General features: G+C 36.9%; 1 protein-coding gene across 3 annotated transcripts; it reads left to right on the top strand.

Moving 5' to 3' along the window:
* Window positions 1–395: 395 nt before the first annotated feature.
* On the top strand, window positions 396–11,857 carry LOC132287127 (BTB/POZ domain-containing protein NPY3-like). 3 transcript variants are annotated; one of them, XM_059789634.1, is made up of 5 exons: window positions 396–1,070; window positions 1,911–2,024; window positions 8,371–8,440; window positions 9,022–10,200; window positions 10,783–11,857. In XM_059789634.1, exons 2-5 carry the CDS (start codon window positions 1,963–1,965, stop codon window positions 11,362–11,364), a joined length of 1,893 nt encoding a protein of 630 aa, XP_059645617.1. In that variant the 5' UTR covers window positions 396–1,070; window positions 1,911–1,962; the 3' UTR covers window positions 11,365–11,857. The 3 variants fall into 3 exon arrangements, with proteins under 3 accessions (XP_059645617.1, XP_059645619.1, XP_059645618.1); XM_059789636.1 differs by lacking the exon at window positions 396–1,070 and adding an exon at window positions 1,254–1,412; XM_059789635.1 differs by lacking the exon at window positions 396–1,070 and adding an exon at window positions 1,440–1,722.
* The last annotated feature ends 2,685 nt before the right edge of the window (window positions 11,858–14,542 follow it).

The raw sequence follows: 14,542 nt of genomic DNA on the forward strand, positions 1-14,542 counted from the left end.
CTACTACCTATATAAAACAATATCAAGCATTGAAATGGGTACAATGTTAAACAAATACAGAGTCCAAGAGGGTGTGATTTTTAAGTCCAAACACCAAATGAAAAGTCATTTTTCTTTCTTTTTGCAAAGTGAGAGGTCATGAGTGATCCATGTGAACACCCACAGTCTGGCCCAAACCCATACCGCCAACATATCTCGACAATTTCACAATATATCGCGACAAATTAAAGGAGACAACCTTTTTCTTTCCATTGCTCCTAAAATAAATAAATAAATAAACAAAGAGATGGATACCAATATTATCAAAGTACGAGAGGCAATGGACGGGTCGTTTTCTTGTACACACGTTTCTCTCTCTCTCTACAACCATGTAAGTATGTTTGTATTTGATAAAGGGCGCAACACTGTTAAGGCTGTCAGATTGGCGTGCCTAGCACTGTAGAGAGAGAAACTAAGCCCAAACCACCTGGCCACTTTTAAGTCAGAGCTGAAATAAAGGAAAAAAAATTTGGAAATTGAGAATTTGAAATAGCATATGATAGTGATATATGTATGGTGTTATATATATATATATATATACACACACACACACACAGTATAATGTAAATATTAGATTCTGGGTATTAAAGTTTGTTTGGGTGGAGAGAAAGGAGATGGGAAAGGTAGGGGTGGTGGGGGCGGTGGTGCTGATTCTAAAGAGATGAGATTGGGAACATTCTGACTTGGCTTTTTGTGTAAACATGGTGTTGCTGGGGTGGCTGTCAAAGATGAGCGACAACTCATCTTTTTGATGGTTGGTTTTTTGTGTTTTTGTTGGGTGGTTTTTGTGATAGCCTCATAACTATGAAAGTGGTGGTGGGGTCTCTTGGGTTTTGTCCCTTAGATAATATACAATACTACTGCTCATGCCCTAGCCTGCGTGTGTTGTTGTGTATTGTGCTGTGCATACATTCTTCGTACCCAGCAAAATGTGGAGCTTCTCATTCACTCATATGAATGTTTAACACAAGCACTTAGCCGGGTTTGCTATCATCTTCTCTGGGTTTTGATTCACAGTTCCAATAGCCATTGTAAGTAATAGTATTACTGTATAAAGATGAGTTCTATTTTTGTGTGAAATTTACACGCGTAGGTGTTTTGGGGTTGTGTTTTGTTTTGGACCTTTATTTGGTCTTTTCTTGGGTTGGTTTCTGTGGTGAGTAAATTTTGATGTACTGTTTTGGGGAATTTCATCTCTCAGTTTCACTTAAATTTGGAAACGATTTTGTTGGTAGTGGTGTTGGGTTGTTCTTCTTTGTAATTTGCTTTTCATGATCTTCCAAAAGCATTGATGCTTGTTGTCTACCAACTTGTCAGCGTCTTCATCTCACACCGAGATGGTGTTTTCTGTGCCAGGTCCTCTGATTTCAGTGGTGAGAGAAGAATTGTGAAGGAATGTGGATTATAGGGTTTGGGTATTGCGAATTACACACACATATTTATCTGTATGTATATATGGATTTCTAGAGAGAGAAAGTAACAATTGAGCGTGGGCGGTGGTGTCAGTCGTTAGCAAGTGTGTGTGTCTCTGGTTTTGAGAATTTTATTAGTGTTTGTGAGAGAGTCTGTCTCCTGGACTGACCCTCTCTGCCCGCACTCCGTGGGCTTTGCTTCCAAGTAAGGAAGCAAACTCAATTTGCTAAATAATTGCACAAACTTTCTCTCTCTAACCTTGGTTTGTGGGTGAGTTTCAGTCACACATGAACACATTTCACCTTCTCGACTTGATCTATCTTTTCTTTTCCTTCAACCCCAAAAATTTGGTCAGATTTAAGAATTTAATTTCCATCTCTAGGTTCTTCTTTCTTTTGAGTGATTTTATTTATTATATGAGTTTCTGATTTGTTGTGCTGGTGAATTTTCTGGATTAGTTGAAGTTGGAATTGGGGATCTTGGAGGTGAAACATATCTATCATTGCCAAAATGAAGTTCATGAAACTTGGATCAAAGCCTGACTCATTTCAGACTGATGGGGACAATATTAGGTCAGTATGCAATTCTTTCTAATTCCAAGTTACTATTTTTCTCACAGCATAAATTACATTTTGGGTCTGTTTTTGCTTTTTTTTTTTTTTTGTTGGTATTCACTAATTTCCCTCCCTATTAAGGGGATTTTTCTTTAAGCCGAATAACGGGGATTTCTTCTTGTCCACACACATATATGCTTGTTTGGAGAATTTATTTTGTTCCGGTTCCCTTCACTTTTATGCTTATGCAGCTTCTAGGGCAGTCATTTCTTGTTTCTCCTGTTCAGGTTATTGACTTGAAACATTTGTTGTGACCATTTGATCCCATTTTGTTCCTAATATTTACACCTCCTATACATCACTTTGAAATTGTTTGCCTCTATAAATTGATTTGGGGGTGTTTCGAGTTTCGACACAACAATTATTTTACTCTTTCTTAGTTGAAGTTTCTTCGTTGTTTTAGTACTTGAAATGAAAATATTTCCTTGGATGTACATGACACTGTAAAGATATAATAAGTTGATTTTATTTTTTTTATCTCAAGTGGTGATGATTCTCTTCCTTAATGATGAGTTCCATTCTTTCGATATTTCACAATCAAATATGGGTTTGCTCTTCTAATTGTCAAGGAATATATAGTTTAATAGTATAATCTACATGCGGCATTCAGAATTTTAAGAGTTCATCCCAACTTGTAGTTGACTATTGTCACGGGTTTGATTATCTTAAAGGCTTACAGGTTAAGAATTAAGATGGTTTCCGTTTAGTTATGATGTACAATCTAGAATTAAGGGACTCTAGTATGAACAAGTTTTGAGTGTTCAAAATTTGTTTGATTTTTCCATTGTTGAGTATGTGTCTTGTAAAAAGAGCAAGGTTTTACAATATTTATACTTCAGTTATTTTCTCCCCTAATTATTTGAAATCAGTTGTCAGAAGTTGTCTCCCAAGAGGCCATTTTCATTTTTGTTTCCGTTTGTCAAATAGGGGTTTTCACGTCTTCTTAGATTTTGAAGAAGAGTGTATTTATTTATTTATTAATGAATAGAGGAGTATATTCAATTTTTGGATTCTCTTTAAATTGGGAATGTTAAATTTTGACAAGAAGAGAATTCTAATTTTGCTATAATCTTTGTTGTTCATGTTGATGACTAAAAAGTTCAAATTTGTTCTTTTATGTGGAACAAAAAAATATAATAAATTTCTCTGTGTATGCATTTAATATCCGTTGCTCAATTTTTTGGAATGTTTGCTGCGTGTCAACTCCCCATTCAGCATATCCCCTTCTCCTTTTTCTGGTCTCTTAGCTGAAGAATTTTTTTACAACCTACTGTTTACATTTATTATCAATTGTGACCATAAAAAAATGTATATACGTTTTACTAAGCCTTATATGTTTCTCCCACGCCATTTCTATTTAAAAATTTGATCCTTTGTCTCTTTTAAGTTATTTAATGCTTAGGATCTTTGTCAGAATTCTGCATGGTGATTTCTGTGACTTATCGACTAAAATTCATGAGTTAAATTGACTTCAATTATCTGAGTGACATTGAGGGGTTTGTTCATTTATATTTATTATATATGTTAGTAGTTAAGTAGTTAACTTTATATTCTTAAAGATGAATTAGTATCAGGCTAGGTCCTTTTGAGTTAAAATTAGGTGTATCAGACTGTGTTGCGATGAAAAACACCTTTGTTCTTGACAAGAGAACTCAAATCATAGAGAGAAGCTCTAAAATGACGACGAAGATAATAAATCAGAAGTCCTGGAAAATAGTGCCTTGGAGGCATTGTTTAATTGATTAGGTACATGTAGGGGTGGCAATTGGGTGGGTTTTGGGTTGGGTATGAATGGGTCAGTAGTCCATTCTCAACCCGCTAATGGTGGGTCATAAATGGGTAAGGACTCAAATGGGCTGGTCAAAACGGGTTAACCCGTTCCAACCCCAACACCCACCCCCCCCGCGCAGGTTTTTTTTTTCCCCCTGTTGCAAATCTGTGATGTTGAAAAAGCAAATTCAAAATGACAACCAAGGTTTCATTTTTTTTTTTCCCCTCAAATAAGATTTCATTGACTACCATATTAAATTGAAAAGCTGAAATCAAAACCTTGTACTTTCTCTTTACATTCTTTGAAGGGGCAAATTTTTTTTTTTGATAAGTGGGTGAAATAAATAGAAATAGAAGAACTGTACATGCATAGCCCAGGGTCAAAACAAAATAAAATCAAGCCTAATGGATAGAGCAGCAAAAACAGTACCGCAGAGTTGCAAAGTTAAAACCCAGGTACAAAAATATTAGGCCCAACAAAATAGAAAACCTAACAAAACAGGTCCCAAGTAACCAAAGACCAGTCCAGATACATCAACTATACATACATCTTATATTGATATATTCTTTATCGACTGTTTATATATATATAAATCCTAATTGCCACCCCTGGGAGAGAAAAAAGGGTAGGAAAAAGAAGAGAGGAGAGAGAAACAAAAGGAGACAGAAAACGAGAGGAGAGAGAGAGACGAAAATACGAGATAAGTGAGGAGAGAGAGACACGAGAGACATACAAAGTGGAGAGAGAAAACTAGAGGAGTGAGAGAGATCAAATGAAACAAAGTAATTTGATTTTGGAAAATATCATGTGTGGTGTGTTAAGGGGGTACCCACTACCAACCCATTAAATATATTTCCCATTAATGATTTACCCATTAATAACCCATTCAACTAAACTAGTCACCCAATACCCAATAATTATTGGGCGGATTTGGGCGGGTTTTTGGGTTGGGGTATATTTTGCCACCCCTAGGCACATGTAAGAACATGCAGAAGAAAGACTATAGTACTTCAACAAATAGTTTTAAGGCTCAATGAGATACATAGTGCGAGTATACCGATCAGGGCTATAAATCCATTTTATTTTATTTTTTGCAACATTTTCCCTAGAAACAGTGGAAAATTCTTTTGGGGGTATGGTGCATTTGTAATGATTTGATTAAATAGGGTGTAGTTCTCCGTGGTTTATTCTTTACACAAAACATTCTTCTTATTCATTCTTCTCTATGGGTTCAGTTCCAAGAAGTGCATGAGCTTGATAGAAATATATTCTTTAGGAAAAATTACACTGACCTCTACTCTAGTTCCTGTGTACTACAAAATTGCATTGACCTCCACTAAGATTGGTCAATGTTACGATTTGCTAACGTGAGCAAAATAATTTGATTAATATATGATTTTTGCAAATGAAAAGACATTATTATCCCCATTTATTGTTCATTTGATTTTATTTGTTTTTATTACTTTGCAAATTTATAACTTAAAATTTTATTTTAGTAGGAAGAGGTATAAATATTTATCTATTTACATATTAATTACAAGCTAAACAATGTGTTGACATTTGTTTTTCATATTAATTATTTTGAATTAATTACATTTAAGTTGGTTTGAAATTGGGAAAGAAGAACACAAAAGCCCACACCTCCATAATTGCTGTAACCCATTCATTACCACCAGAGCCACAGCTACCACCACCATATCTTAACCCTCCATAACCCATCGCTACAAGCCTATATAAGTTGCAAATTACCATATAGAAGTTGCAAATTACAGTGGTTCTTCTTCTTGTTGAGTTAAACCCCCAAAAGATTCCATCACTTACATCTCGTGTGTTTTTCGTTTTGTTAAGGTTTTGTCTCTTTTACTCTGGTGACAATCAACGAGGCCAACTTGGCCACACACAATTGTTTCTTTCAATTGGTTGTTGTGGGAGTGGATAAGAAGCTGCTTGATCTAGATTTCATTATTGTTGTCGGCTCGATGGTCATGTCGGCAACACCCCCATTGGTGAGGAGGAAGAGAGAGAATCTGATTAATTCAAGGTTTCACACATTTTTAGTACCTAGTCCGCGCACTGATCAAATCATTATAAGAAGTTATTAGAATACAAAGATTTACCCGGCACGGTGTTTCCACTAGTTGTTACTCAGCCCCGTAATCGTAGTGTTCGAGGGGCCCACGTCGGATTCGGATAGGGAGGGTCTTGATCTTATTAGGACAGGAATGTAACAACACTTAGTTGGTTAAGTTTTTGGGTCGGATGGCAAATGCCTGACTTGTTACAAGTGGTCTCAGAGTAAGTCAGTCCTTGATCCAGTGTCATGGCAAGCGCTCACAGGGACAGGTAGGTATACAATATGCCTATACATAGCCAAGACACACTGCATCAACACATCCTATACAACTTTACTCCACTAGTTTACACCACGAGTTTACACCACGAGCTCAGCCGTTATTTATTCCATTTTCCTTGGAATTCACAGCTCACCTTAACAAAGTAACTTTCAGTAGCAATTCTCTCCTACGATCAAAGCACTCGAATCAAAAGCAATGCTTACACTAGAAAAATCTTCAGAAGAATAGAAATATTTGGTTTTGTCTTTAATGCACGAGTCTTTGAAGAACAATCACACATACTGTAACGAACCCCAGCCTAGTCAGACACAATATTGTCTGCTTTTGGCTCCCCTGGACCAGAGATTTCCCAGGGGTCACCCATTCTGGTACTACTCCAGATTAAGCACGCTTAACTCTGGAGTTCTGGTGGGTTCACGGCCATTACGGCTTTAAAACGCGTTGTGTCATAGAAGGGTGTTGAATCTACATATGGCACTTGCCCCATCCACACCCAGGTGACGTGAGATTGTGCACCTGTAGCTCGCCCAGTGTGGTAGCCTACTGGTGCCACTTGCACACGCTCACACACATAACCTATGATGTCTCTTTAATTTGAACTTAATCAGTTTCATTCTCTTTCTTATCTATGTAATATTGGATCTTTAATGCATATTATATGTCAAGGATGGACAATTATTTATTTTCCTTTTTTGATAAATAAGCATTCTCTCATTTGGGAAGGCGGAGGACATACCACTCAAGCCAAGTTGGTGGTAATGAACAACAAGCCCTTATTTTTTAGTTTAGAGAGCATATCACTAGATACCATGGCTCGCAGTTGCGGATGCAGACTTGGGTTCATATTAGCATAATGTAACGGAATTGGTTATTGCGATTGTGAATTTTTTCGACCTCGCACATAACCCGAAAAAAAATTCCTATACGTTACTTTTTCCAAGTTCCAACAATTTTTTATTTTATTTTATTTTTTATTTTTTTGTTGTTGTTAATTTTAGTAGTTTTTATTGAATTTTGAAGATATATAAATAAATAAATAGAAAAAAAAAAAAAAAAAAAAAAAAAAAAAAAAAAAAAACAGACTTTTTACTAAATTAATTAATAGTAATATATTTAAGGCTTTTAAGCAAAAGTACAATAAACAAAAGATAGTGTTTGTGTGTGTATGTGGATTGGTTAATGGATTTTTAAGCAAGTACCATTCTTATATATATATATATTTGTTGAAGTATTATAAGCAAAAGGAAAGTTGGTGTAGTGGAAAAGCATCTCCTGTGCAAGAGAGAGAGGTAGGGTTCGAGTTTCCTTCAAACTCGTTGTGAACTGGAAGGTTCAATGAACCATGTTTTACATCCCACTGGACCAATTGGTTTACTTCAAACCCGTTGCAAACTGGCAGTTTCAGTGAACCATTTTATACATCCCACTGGATCAACTGGATTCTGGCTTGATCAGAATTTTGACTTCGCCTATCCAGCATTGTTCAATATTTAGGATTGATATGCATCCAAGTTCCAAGCTCCCCAATCATTGCCTAAATGTGTTCATCCTAACTTTAATGGTTAATTAGGGAACTTTTTAGCCATCTAATTAATAGCTGACCAACCTAAGCATGCCACAACCTCCTTGAAGTCCTCTAGAATGATGTGGCCAGGCATGACATGGTGATTGACTGCACATTTGCTACGTGACAAGACTGGGACCCCATACCTACACTCACCCTTTGGTTGATTAATATTGGAGTCACATGTGACTTCTTGTTCAGTTATCACACCGGTTTATAAATCGGTCACTCCACCAATGTTTATAATTCACAAAATATACTGAAGTGTTGGAAAGACAAAAATATGAATTTAATGATATCTTGAACATTTTGGAAGTTTAAGACATGGAAACACTAATAATTCACAGGAATGATTCATCAACTCTGAACATATTTGGCATATGATTTTCTTCTATTGTTTGGTAGACTTTCATCTCGGGGACATTCTTTATACAGTTATAACCCAGTTTTTTTTTTTTGGCGTTCTTTGAATTTTCTTTTTTATTTTATCAAACTTCCAACTGAGATTATTATAATGATATTAATATCAATATTTTCCTTGTGCTGCTTGTTATATTTTGCCAATAACATTCAAATTTATCATGAACCTGATTTGAGAAATATTTGTGTGTCCAGGTATGTCGCAACTGAGTTGGCAACTGACATAGTTGTTAATGTTGGAGAGGTGAAATTTTATCTGCATAAGGTATGCAAACAATCTGCAGTTGTAAAGGGTGAAATATATGCACTAAAAGAAGACGAGTTTTAACTATTTTTTTTTTTTTTTTTTTTCCTTTGCTTTATGAAGGAATCAAAGAAAGAAAAAAAATTAAAAGCTTACTATACTTGAACAAATTAAAATAAGGAATGCATGTTAATTTTTGAATTGATTGATTTAGCCAAGTACTTGGTTCAATTAGTAGGTCATTATAAGTCTAAGTAGGTGATATCAGCTTCATCTTATCTGCCTTCGAAAAATTGTTCGAGAGGCAGGAATAAAGATTTAGAATTGAGCTGACTGTTGAATAACTGAACTGTTCAGATTGCTCTGGCTATCCCGCACAGTCTAGTTTACTCTTACTTTTAACTTTTTAAGGATTCAATATTCCCATATGGTAGTGGTGAAACCATTTAACTTGCCGGTCTGGTTTTGATATTAAATATGTTGATCCAAATTCCAAAAGGAACATGAAACAATCATTTATGATCCAAAATGCTTGTTCTCTATGTGAGCACTCTTCAGTTTCATATGCTTGTTTGACGATACTAAAGAATATGTTCATGCAGTTTCCCCTTTTATCAAAGAGTGCCCGCTTGCAGAAGTTGGTTGGAATAACAAATGAGGAAAATAACGATGAAATCTGCATCCATGATATTCCTGGTGGACCTGCAGCCTTTGACATATGTGCAAAATTCTGTTATGGTATGATAGTGACTCTCAATGCATACAACGTGGTCGCTGCTCGCTGTGCGGCAGAGTATTTGGAGATGTATGAAACAGTTGATAAAGGAAACCTTATTTACAAGGTTGAAGTTTTCCTCAATTCCAGCATCTTCCGAAGTTGGAAAGACTCAATCATTGTTCTCCAAACCACAAAGTCTCTTCTTCCATGGTCTGAGGAACTGAAGGTGGTCAGCCACTCCCTGGACTCTATAGCTTCCAAAGCTTCCATTGATACTTCAAAGGTGGAGTGGTCCTACACCTATAACCGTAAAAAACTCCCTTCTGAGAATGGAAATGACCCACTCTGGAATGGTGTGAGAAGACAGCAGATGGTTCCAAAGGACTGGTGGGTCGAGGACCTGTGTGACCTTCAAATTGATTTGTACAAGCGGGTCATAACAACAATTAAAACAAAGGGAAAAATGTCTAGTGATGTAATTGGAGAAGCCTTGAATTCATATGCCCTGAAAAGACTTCCAGGGTTGAGCAAGGGTATGATACAAGGTGGTGACATCATAAAGAACCAGTCAATGGTAGAGACCATTATTTGGCTGCTGCCCACAGAGAAAAGTAGTGTACCTTGTAGTTTCCTGCTCAAATTGTTACAGGCAGCTATCGTATTAGAATGTGGGGAAATGGGAAGAAGGGAGCTGCTGAGGAGAATCGGTCAGCAGTTAGAGGAGGCCACGGTGCCTGAGCTTTTGATTCGAGCTCCAGCTGGGGAAACAACAATTTACGATATTGATATCGTGAAAAACCTAGTTGAGGAGTTTGTAAAGCAGGAACAGAGTGCTCAGATTGATTGTCCTATGGAAAATGAATTCCAAGAAATTAGAAGCCCTGGGCTTGTTTCAGATGCTTCCAAGGTGAAGGTGGCTAAGCTGGTTGATGGCTTTCTTGCTGAAATTGGAAGGGATCCCAATCTTCCTCTCTCAAAATTTATAGATCTTGCAGAAATAGTCTCGGGCTTCTTTAGGCCATCCCATGATGGACTATACCGTGCCATTGACATGTATCTGAAGGTGAACTCCTGAACTTTTTCTCTCTTCCTTTTTCCCCTTCTTCGCTGGAACTTGAACATTTTGGTTTTAATCATCACTATTTGAATGACACTGACATTTTTTATTTTATTTTTATCTGGTCTGTCTCTAATCTCTCCCTCCTAACACCCTCATAGGCGGGACCAGCACTGCATAATTCACCTTCATTTTAGTCTTTTTCATGAATTTGTTCTGACCATGTAATGCAGCTATATTCTTGAATAGGCCATATGAGTAATAATTTCTCTGATTTATGGGTAGTATTAAGGAGTTTTGTGTGCATTAGAATTGGGTGTCAGATAAGTCTTTATGATTTAATCTGTAACCAAAAATTGTTCAATTCCACTAAAAAAAAAAAAAAAAAAAAAAAAAAAAAAAAAGGGCATGGTGGATTGAATGGTTAATTCAATCAAGTTCTGGCCATAGAAACTCACTGTTCCCTCTGAACTTGCCACATGCATAGTAGGAAAAAATAATGGCGCTCGTATTTTCATAATAACCATCAGAATTTTCTATTGTTTACCTACATGTATTTAAAAGAATTAATGTTGTGTTTTGGTGTAGGAACATTCTGGAATCAGCAAGAGTGAGAGAAAGAGAATTTGTAAGCTGATGGACTGTAAGAAGCTGTCGGTGGAAGCATGCATGCATGCAGTGCAAAATGAGCGGCTGCCCTTGAGGGTAGTTGTACAGGTTCTCTTCTTTGAGCAGGTCAGGGCCACAACATCATCTGGTGGTGGCAACACACCTGACTTGCCTGGTTCCATCAAGGCTTTACTCCCAGGTGGGTCCCACGGGAGCTCAAGATCTGCTACAACCAACACCGAAGAAGACTGGGATGGTGTGCCAACAGCAGAGGAGCTTAAAGCTCTGAAAGGGGAACTTGCTACTCTTAGGTTGCAGGCAGAAGAGGGAGGTGGTGGTGACTGTAAAGGTGACAATGGCACTAAAATGAATGCTGAAAAATTGGCTGCCAACAAAGTGAAAGGGTTGCTCATGTCGAAGAAGATATTTTCAAAGCTTTGGTCAAGCAAAGAGAGACAAAGTGAGAACAGCAGCTCAGATACATCAGAAAGCCGTGGCTCTACCAATGCAGATGAAACAAAGTCCACCCCTTCCAGAAGTAGGAGGCAATCAGTATCTTGAGAACAAAGCAATTCGCAAAGAGGACTGGGAGTTGGTCGGTCTCTTTGTATTGTATCATCAGTTAGACATTAGGATGGTAGAAGTCACTGATATCTTCCTGCTAACTTTTGTGATCAAAAGGAGAAATTTTCCGCGAGATCTTTGAGTAGTTGAAAGCATCAAAGCATGCATGGGTAATTTGCAAAGAACGAGCGATCCCGGGTATAGCTCTTTGATCTTTTGGTTGAAAATGTTTAGAGTAGTAGAAAGCATCAAAGCAGGCATGGGTTTGCAAAGAAGAGTCAGCTTGGCCCCTTGGGTATATAGATATATCCTTGATCTTTTGGTTGAAAGTTTTCATTATCATTATGTGGTTGAAATTAAGGTTCTTTGACTTTTTCTTTTTGTGTGTTTCTGTTCTAGATATGGGCTTTTGATATTTGAGCATTTGACCCAGTTTTGATGTATCATAAGTGGAATAGAAATGTCAAGTCTTTAGTGCTTGGGATTCCTATTGTCCTCTGTAGTTTAATTTCTTGGCTGATACTAAAACATGCATGGTGATTGGAAAATCTTAAAAGGGTTGGCAGTCAATTAATCCATGCACTGCAGCCTGGATCCGCAGCATGCGGAAGCCACCACCACCACCACCACCATGCCTCGTCGTCCACCTCCACTCAACCAGTCAATTAACCACACTACATTGCATTAAGAAGTCACAGAGAGCAATACGAAAAAAAAAACTTTGAATTAACATTGCACACCATGATGACCTGTCTGTGGATGTGGAACTTTGAGCCAATTGCTGAAGCTGACCTTTCTGTTAGGACTGGTGGTTGGCCACCAAAATGTGGACCTGACATATGTTTAATTGCTTATAAGCCCTACAGGTAGGGGTGGTATGTATGTATAGATCAGTGGAGTGATATATTTTGTCCAACACAAGGAAATTGGGACTATATAGAATTAGGGTTTGGGTCGAGACTAAATTCATGAATAACGAGTGAGGCTATGACTCTTACTAATTGGATTGAAAAAGGCTTGAGTGAATAAAAAGTTTTTGCAGCTAATCTTAGTTGTAGTAAATTTCTCGATTAAAGGTAAAAATCGGACCAAAGAGTTGAACACGAGAATAGTACGTAGTACGCCAAGCACTCTCAAATTCTGATGAGATCTGATGCATTAGTGTCCGTATGATGTATGAGAGTGCATGAGGTTTGGACACGAGAACTTTATGGGTCACCCATCATAGTACGTAGTACGGTTGGACCTCTTCGTAGTTATGCTCCAAAGTCACAACCAGGAACGGTTCATAGGCAGACAAATAAATAAAACTATTTAAACGAGCTGTTTGTGGTTTTATAAGATTCGAAAGTGCCAAAAGTTGCGCTAGTTTTTCGCTGGCCTAGCTAAGAGAGCTCCCTATTTTGTCCATGACCACATGGAGCAGACGATTATTCTGAAATTGGGTTTGGGCTTGATCCAAAAGTAGTGTGGATTACTTTTGGTGTCCCATCTGACAAAGGCCCATCACTTCCCATCAAAGCTCAAGACACCCTCTGTTTTCTATGTCGAATTACTCCTAATCATCAATTGATAAAAGGTCAAAAGCAGAAATAAAGTTCTTGGCTTTTCTTGAGTGAGAATTAGGACAACTTTAAACCTAATTTAAATTGACCTTGACTTGACTCCCGAGCATCGAAAAAGCACCAATTAATCAAAATGCAAACCCATAACTAACATATATTCCATATTATATTTTCTATAGACATTATGATTATATATATATATATATGTTCCGGTAACTAAGAAGAAGATACCAAGTCAATGCGGAGTTGTTCCATATATTCTATGTTCCACCAATATTTTTTATTCACATCCAAAAGAGAAAAAGCATACATTAGACCAAGTGTAAGTTACACTGTATGAATGGTCGCATTACTTACTCGCATTCTTGACATTATTTTATTTCAAACTCTCACATCACACTGTCAGAATTCAATTATAAGAGCCACATTATTTATTCAATATTTTGACTGACAAAATTAAAAGATAAGGAGCCAAATTTGACCGTGAAACCCCACTGTTAGTTTCTTCTTCACACCTTCCTCTTTACCTAAACCACCAACATCACTACAAGTCAGCCAAACACAGAAAATTAAGGATGTTGTTTAATTAATTAATTAATTAGCCTTTTTGATAGGAGCATCTTTTTATAGGGAATTAATTGTGTTGGGAAAGTGAGCATTCAGACTCAGTTTATGGTTAATTAATCACAAGATTAGGCTTTAGTTTGGCAAGTCAAAACTTGACAAGCACTACCTTACCCACCATGTCGAGAACAAGGTTTGATTGAACTTTATTGAGTGCCGGTTTTACATTAATCAGTCTTATGTTAATTTAAGGCTTTCTTTTCCAATAATGCAAGTGATTACGAAAATTCAAGATGTTAGAACCACACATCTCTTGTCCTATGTAAATTCAATCAACACGCTTATCAAAGCATCAAACTTGGAACTTTTTAGTTAAAAAAAAAAAAAACAACTACGTACTAATCAAAGACTTCACTTGTTCATAAACAAACCCACATGTATATATAGTCAACTAGGAAATTGGAATTGCATGGTTGAGCTTTTGCTATGTACTGCAGTTGATAGCAGACAATAGTGTTCACTTGTCTCATTTGTGGAAATGACTTTGCGTGAAGAAAAGCATTGGGCACATTAAGATATTTTAACAAACTAAACATCTTGAGTTTTAGGTCGAACAAGTTTCATTTTCCTTCTAATTAATTTTCTCTCATAGCTCTAGCTCCCTTCCCAGCTTGGCCTCAGCTTCCTATACGTTGGTTGTTGGCTGTTTAACTCTCACCTTAATCTGTTTTCGTGCAACCTTAATCTATGACAGTCGCAACGTTTTCTATTTTTCGTGCAACCTTTAGCGATGACATGTGCAACCTTATCTGTTTTTCTGTGCAACCTTAATCCATGACGTACAACCTTAATCTATTTTTCGTGCAACCTTAATCTATGACATGGTCGGTCATAAGTAAGGGTGGCAATTCGTATTTGTGTCGTGTCGATGTAAGGATATTATATTAGATAGGTAAATCCAAACTCAACCCATTTAATAATCATATCAAGAATACTCAACACTAACCTAATCTATTTATTAAACAGATAAATGTGTTAACCTGTTT

Source organism: Cornus florida, unplaced genomic scaffold (assembly GCF_030987335.1).
Source record: "Cornus florida cultivar Cherokee Brave unplaced genomic scaffold, ASM3098733v1 CherokeeBrave_3.0.0_Hap2_Chr11, whole genome shotgun sequence".
Lineage (NCBI taxonomy): Eukaryota > Viridiplantae > Streptophyta > Magnoliopsida > Cornales > Cornaceae > Cornus > Cornus florida.